Source organism: Patiria miniata, unplaced genomic scaffold (assembly GCF_015706575.1).
Source record: "Patiria miniata isolate m_02_andy unplaced genomic scaffold, ASM1570657v1 HiC_scaffold_18, whole genome shotgun sequence".
NCBI classification, from domain to species: domain Eukaryota; kingdom Metazoa; phylum Echinodermata; class Asteroidea; order Valvatida; family Asterinidae; genus Patiria; species Patiria miniata.
In genome coordinates, this window is record NW_024037056.1 from 6,705,347 (window position 1) to 6,713,063 (window position 7,717).

The window sequence follows — 7,717 nt, forward strand, 5'->3', positions numbered from 1 at the left end:
GAGTTGTACAGTCACTGAGCAGTTTATGGGATTTTGAGAGCTGAAACTGTGGTTTGAAAAATTGCCCAACACTCATTTATTGGATCTCAAATTGATGTGTCTGATTTCAAGTGTCCAGTAGCCATGAGACGCATACATGTAGTGAAACCATGTCTTTATGGGAGCCAGGTAGGGCCGTCCCTCGGAAAGCCAATGAGTTTGATCTGCTCACCTGCACATCAACCAATTCCTCGGTAAGGCCCCAAAAAAAATATTCGGTCTCTGGTCAGACCAAAGTTCCGGAATTGACGCGGCCACGCGGCTTTGTTTTTTTTTTTTCAAGCTTGGATTGTACAGACAAGGCGGGGTACTATTTTGCTTTTTTGGTGTCCTCATGTACATTGGTGTCCTCCATAATTTGCCTTGGTGCTTTCGATCATTTGCCTTGGTGCAGTTTCCCATTCCTTGGTGCTCTTTGGTAAACAAAATTGAGGAGGTGCGGAAATAGAGGGCGCTGTTGGAGCTACCGCGGAATATTTTGGAAAAAATAAGATCGACGCGCATGATTAAAATCAATGCGCGCTGACCAGAGACCGACTTATTTTTTTTTTGGCCTAAGAGTCATCAGGATTTTGGATGTTTTTTTAAGAGTAACGTGCCATTTTCTTCCTGGCATTTGAAAATTACAGACTCAAACATCAATTCAGGGCCACAATTTGTATTGGTAATAAAAACAATAAATTGACCCCGATTGCAATATGGAAGTTGGGATGTAGATTAGCCCTGTATTGAAGTAGTCTGGTTCCCTGACCCGACAATTTCCCCCAATGCCCAGACGTCTAAATTGTAGGTCAGGCATCCTCCGTGGCTAAAAATAAACATTGACGGCCCTTTTTCAAAGCTCGGCTTCGATTCCGAATTTGCTTTATCACTTATAGCTTTTAATGTTCTGATCAAATCATTAGATTAATCACTTGTTTCATATATCATAAAGTTGTGATATACGGCTTGATATTTCTGTAAGAAAACATTGACTAATATTGACCTGGAATCTTCAAAGTTAGACACCCAAACAGCACTGTTAGCGGGCGAAGCTGAATGGAGACCACGCCGAGTTTTATAGGTCATCAAATTCAAAATAGTACATGTTTGCCCCAGAATGAATATTAATTATCAACTAATTTCTTACATTTTTAATAAGCAAGGGAAAAAGGATTCATTCCTCTCATTTTGGTCACGTGCCGTATATATATTTTGTATAGTATAGAGGCTACCTACCTGACCTAAGATTCATCAGAAATAGTCGGAATCTTTTGGTCTGGGAACCAGACTAGTATTGAATATTGAAGCATTCTGTAATCAATTTCCAAATGATACATCTTTATAAAGTCCAAAAAAATTTTTTTTTCGGTCTCTGGTCAGACCAAAGTTCCGGCGGCGACGCGGCTTTTTTTTTTTTTGCTTTTTTTTTTTTTTTCAAGCTTGGATTGTACAGACAAGGTGGGGTACTATTTTGCTTTTTTGGTGTCCTCATGTACATTGATGTCCTCCATACTTTGCCTTGGTGCTCTCGATCATTTGCCTTGGTGCAATTTCCAATTTCTTGGTGCTCTTTGGTAAACAAAACTGAGGAGGTGCGGCAATAGAGGGCGCTGTTGGAGCATTTTGGGGAAAAAAAAGATTGACGTGCATCATTAAAATCGACGCGCGCGCTGACCAGAGACCGACTTATTTTTTTTTTGTGATTAACACCTGTTATCTCTTCTCTCTATTAATCGTGCCAGCCATAATGGTTACTGTGCACCTGTCTACGCATTTAGCTGTACTGAGCTCAGTAATACTTTGGTTTAGCTTGACCCATACTTCTCCATTGACCGTCTGCATGGCGGGCTCTGGTTGAGGGCAGTTTTCGTTATTTAAATTGAGTGACAATGAATGTACAAGGTGTTTACTCATGCACATCACAGAGGAACAAGGACCTGTCTTGAGATGTGATGTCAAGTGCAAGGTGTGTGTACTAATGTTGTGCGAAACCGACCCGAAACCAACTTCGGGTCAGGTCGGGTCATTTTTCCTCCCATCACTTCGCTCGGGTCGGTTTTGGTTTTCCGTTTGCGATTATTGGTTAAGCCATCTTGTGAACAAGTCTAAAATAAACTGGAAAAAAAAAAACCCCTGAAACTTCGGAAATTCACGCGGTGCAATATTGCTGGGTAACTGTGCCTGGTTCGACCAACGCCAACCCACCGTGCGATTATGCATGTGGTTTGCGGTCTATCTTGCACAGTCTATGTACATGTAACGTGTAGGCCCACTAGTAGGCGTATTCACCCTACCATACGGTATGATTCAGTTACTGAGATACGACGATTTTCACGTGACGTGAGTAAGTTCAGGCACATAAATTGACTACAGCTGCTCCAGCTAGAAAGTCTGTTTTTTCCTTCGGGTTGGGTCAGTTTTGTGTCAGCTCGGGTCGGTTTTCCTAGGATTTTTGCCAGGTCGGGTCAGATTAGGGGAGTTGAGATCGATTTCCGTTCCGATTCGGTTCATATCTATAATGTTTTGGGTTGGTTTGGCCTGGTCAACCTGAACCGATGCACATTAGTCTGTACTTCACACAGACTTCTATCCAATTGTAGTTGGGACACATGACCGTATGTTTTCAGTTGTCAAGCTTAAACTGACCAAGTAAATAATTGTAGGGCAGTAGACTTTATATTTGTAAATGGATCAGTGAATTAAAACAATAATGCAAAATTACCTTGAAATAATTATGTACATAGTTTTTAAAGATGAACTAGAAAGTGTGTAAAAAAACAAAGACATATTGAAAATAATCAAAAGGTAGGAATAAGGACCTTGAAGCTATATGTAGTCAGGATGGTTGCGTCATAAAGACAGAGAATACAGATTTTCAGAAAAGAACCAAATTATCTGCTGAGTGACAATAATCAATTTGGCTATAGTGTATACAGTTAAAGCAAAGAAATGAATGTATGTACAAGTACGCTCATCTTTCGACGGTGGTGTATTTTTTTTATCATGTTCATCACCAGAAGTCTATTTTACTTACACACCTACGCTGTAATGGTTGGCAGAGAATTCCAGCCTTTTTTTTTTTTTTAATTGATTTTCTTCCCCTAAGGATAAAATTATATATTTATAGAAAGATTTATATTTTAAAATGATTGGATCAACTTGGATTGTTTGTAATTTATTCGTGATGTCAATTCCCGCTTCTGTGTTGTGGTAATGTGACTGCAAACATACCCTGCAGAGTTGTCGTCAAAACCATCAATGTAATTACTGTGAGCTTTTGTATATTTTTGCTTGTTTTGATTTTACTCGAATCACTTGAGGCCAATTTTTTTCTGGCAACTTCAGTAAATTTTGCAGTCGCCTCCGGTACTGCTGCCGGATTTGTTTGTGAAATGACGGCAGTCTTCGCCCAATCACAGGTGTATGATGACGTTTTGAAGTGTAATTTATCATTGACCTTATTGCGAATTGTCTTTTCATTTGGTACAATCGGAATGATTCGGATGCTGTTTGTTTTGAAGCATGTCTTACAAAAGGTATGCGAATGAAGAACAGATGTGCATTTTAAGTTGTACATTTTTTGGGTAATTTGAAAGTATCACACGTTTGTAACATCATATTGATGGTAAAATAAATAGGCATATCGCGGATTTTGAATCGATCACAATGTGACACGATCAGTTCGTTAAATCTCATAAACTGATCATTTAAAAGTGATCCACTGAATAAATACTTGAAATAGTGAAATAAGTAAATCATTTGAAACGAGAAATCAGTGCCTCTGTTGTGAATCATTCGGCCATCAGCGTCCAGGCCCTGGGCAGGTTTTAAAACGTACTTGTTTGAAATCGGCCTTACCCTTTGGGTATTTTTACTAGAAAGTATCCTGAATCCGCCAAAATCCATCAATTTTGCCATGCAAAAAAAATTGGGTGGCCAGTGAGTCCCTCAAAAGCCTCGAGTAAATCTGCTGAGATCCTGAATCCATCAAAGTCCCCCAACTGCTCAATATGGAGGTATCCTGAATCCATCAAAATCCTGCAGTACCACTAGGCTTACTGTCCTGAATCCATCAAAATCCCCCAACTTTTTCAATATGGAGGTATCCTGATTCCGCCGAAATCCTCCAAAACGGGTGTGGATTTTGATGGATTTAGGTACGTTAGTGTTGCACAACTTGCATTTTTATCAAAATGTGCTCAAAACTTGACTTTTCTCCAAACAACACAGACATTCTTTGGGAGACACTAGTTTCATCAATCAATCTTTTGGAGAAAAAAAACAACAAAATTCAGTTTCTTTTCAAATTTGGCCGCGAAAAGGAAATTCTTGAAACACGCAGGGACCCTAGAATACCGTGAACATACACGGGAAAGCTATAACTGAACGCATCCAATAAATGATACGGCGTGTCTGCTCACACACGCTGAAATGTCACAGAACCCGGGTTTGAATGCAAGCGCGGTTTTAGAGCCTATATTTTAGGGGGGGGGGGCTAGCAGGGGTGGATCCAGTTTGAATGGCCTAGTTAGGCTGGGCGTGTTTAGGTCGGGAGTGATTTAGCGTGGGTTGGGTTAGGTCTCGTTGGGATGAGGGGGTTTGGTCGGGCTGATTTCGGCTGGGTTGGGTTTGCTCCGGTTGTCTTTGGTTGGGTTGAGTTGGGTTATGGTTCGGTTTGCTTTGGTTGGGTTGGGTTGGACTGGGTTTGAATGGCCTGGGTTGGGTAGAGTTCAGTTGGGCTGGGTTGGTTTAGGTTTGGTTGAGTTGGGTCTCGTTTGGATGAGGGGGTTTGGTCTGGCTGATTTCGGCTGGGTTGGGTTTGCTCCGGTTGTCTTTGGTTGGGTTGAGTTGGGTTATGGTTCGGTTTGCTTTGGTTGGGTTGGGTTGGACTGGGTTTGAATGGCCTGGGTTGGGTAGAGTTCAGTTGGGCTGGGTTGGTTTAGGTTTGGTTGAGTTGGGTCTCGTTGGGATGAGGGGGTTTGGTCGGGCTGATTTCGGCTGGGTTGGGTTTGCTCCGGTTGTCTTTGGTTGGGTTGAGTTGGGTTATGGTTCGGTTTGCTTTGGTTGGGTTGGGTTGGACTGGGTTTGAATGGCCTGGGTTGGGTAGAGTTCAGTTGGGCTGGGTTGGTTAATGTTTGGTTGAGGGGTCTCGTTGGGATGAGGGGGTTTGGTCGGGCTGATTTCGGCTGGGTTGGGTTTGCTCCGGTTGTCTTTGGTTGGGTTGAGTTGGGTTATGGGTCGGTTTGCTTTGGTTGGGTTTGGTTAGACTGGGTTTGAATGGCCTGGGCTGGGTAGAGTTCAGTTGGGCTGGGTTGGTTTAGGTTTGGTTGAGTTGGGTCTCGTTTGGATGAGGGGGTTTGGTCGGGCTGATTTCGGCTGGGTTGGGTTTGCTCCGGTTGTCTTTGGTTGGGTTGAGTTGGGTTATGGGTCGGTTTGCTTTGGTTGGGTTGGGTTAGACTGGGTTTGAATGGCCTGGGTTGGGTAGAGTTCAGTTGGGTTGGGTTGGTTTATGTTTGGTTGAGTTGGGTCTCGTTGGGATGAGGGGGTTTGGTTGGGCTTTATTTCGGCTGGGTTGGGTTTGCTCCGGTTGTCTTTGGTTGGGTTGAGTTGGGTTATGGGTCGGTTTGCTTTGGTTGGGTTGGGTTAGACTGGGTTAATTTGAATGGCCTGGGTTAGGTAGAGTTCAGTTGGGCTGGGTTGGTTTAGGTTTGGTTGAGTTGGGTCTCGTTGGGATGAGGGGGTTTGGTTGGGCTTTATTTCGGCTGGGTTGTGTTTGCTTGGGTTGTTATTGGTTGGGTTGAGTTGAGTGGGGTTGGGAGTCGGTTTGGTTTGGTTTGGTTGTGTTGTGTTGGGTTAGGAGGGGTTGGTTGAGTTTGGGTTGGGCTTGTTTGTTTGGGTTGAGATGGGTCGAGTTGGGTTTGATTGGGCTGAGCTAGTCAGGTGAGGTCGCGGGTTGGGTTCTGCTGCATTGGGTCGGGTTTTCGCGCCCTTCCATAACTCTGGCGATTAAAGCTGTTCAGTACATCTCTCCTGTCATTTCCCCCTCGGATTTAGTTCACTTCTCGCCTTGGTTTTATCACGTGGCCGAGTACCTGACTGAGCGGCACAACAAGCAGTATCTGTTTCTGAAATACGAAGACATGAAGGCGGTACGCAATCAATAAGAAATACATGTACTTTTAGTGAAATAGTTTGCGCTGAAAGAAAATAAAACGTAAAAAACAACTATTATTTGCACTGATCTGGTGAAACCCAGCCAGCTTTCTCTTGGAATAATGCAAAAGGATTTACTTTGTACTGATAAACAACGGACTGATAAAACAACGGACAGGGTTTAAAGACAAATTTGTAAAATAAATCTTCCTGATTGTGGTCACAACAAACTGCTCATGTTCTTATGTTACATTTTTGACTAAATAGGACACTTGCGGAGCTGTCATTCAGGGCCAAGTTCGCGCAAGGACTATAGTTGACCAATGGTTATTCTAACGTTTGCCCGAACTCTGTCTAGTTAACGGTGGTTGACTACGCTAGTCGACTATTTGGAACCAGCGTACTGGGGTTGGTTGCTTCGCTGGTAACCAACAGCCGCGCGCATTCATAACGCTAGCAGAGAGCCAGGATCCAGAAGTTTTGCGATGACATTTTGACCAGCGTTTGACTCGACTAGAGACGTTCGCACGTTGCTATCAGTGCGCAGGCGTAAGGTACGTCACAAATCAACCACTAGTGGACTAATGGTCCTTGCCCGAACTTGGCCCAGGTTGCTGATTCCTAGGGCGCCCTCTGTCGGATGAGGTGATCGACAAGATCGTCGACTTGGTGACCGTGAAGAGCATGAAGACGCGCTACCACGTCGCCGGAGAAGTGTCGTTACCGGGAAGGGAAGTGGAAGGCAAAGTTGGTGCGATGAACTTGTTGAGAAAAGGTTGGTACAAGTCGAATATCTTGAACAAGTATATAGGCCTAGATTTGTTTTTGGATGTGCCATTTACTGATTCTTTAAATTGAATTTTTTTCAGGGGTTGAGGGCGACTGGAAGAATACGTTTACTGTAGCTCAGAGCGAGGCATTCGACGAATTCTACCGACAAAAGATGGCGGACTTGGGGGTGAAATTTTAGATCGAGCAAAAACAAGAGAGCGTACGTGTTGCTGATGATTAAGAAATTCGCTAAGAAATTGAAGATTAATATGGACTATAGTTTACACCAATAGACTTTAGATTTAGATCTCAGAGTTAGATCTTTTGTAGTTACAATGAACGCACATAGGGTTTAACCTCACCTATCTAAGCCAAACAAAACCATTGCCCTCTGACTCCGCCTCAACGCCCAAGGTCTGTCGAACGCGCACAGTCGACAATGTTTAGAATCTAGTCGCCCATTTGGAATCGAGGTTATCAGTAGTTTCGCGTGTTGCAATCTGCAATCCTAGAACAGTGAGCCAGATACCACGAAACGTTATGACGTGCGTGCGCATGCGCTAAGTATATCTCACGAATCAGCAACCCAATATAGTGTTTTATTTATCGAAATTAAAGACTGAAATAGTTTTATAGAAATAGATCAAATTACGTTTTGCCCTTCACCGACGTTTTTTTTATTTATTAAAAACTGTATACTCAGTGTGTTACCTCCCGAGTGAAAGTTTAAGATTCGAACCGTCCACCCGATCCCGTTAGCTCGGTGGTCGAG

At 43.2% G+C, this 7,717-nt stretch overlaps 1 protein-coding gene across 1 annotated transcript; it reads left to right on the top strand.

Annotated features, from left to right (window-relative positions):
* Nucleotides 1-149: 149 nt before the first annotated feature.
* On the top strand, nt 150-7,144 carry LOC119725048 (sulfotransferase 2B1-like). The gene is given in 5 exon segments (XM_038196413.1): nt 150-233; nt 6,042-6,170; nt 6,442-6,466; nt 6,785-6,949; nt 7,044-7,144. Coding segments are annotated over 5 exon segments (504 nt in total).
* Nucleotides 7,145-7,717: the final 573 nt, after the last annotated feature.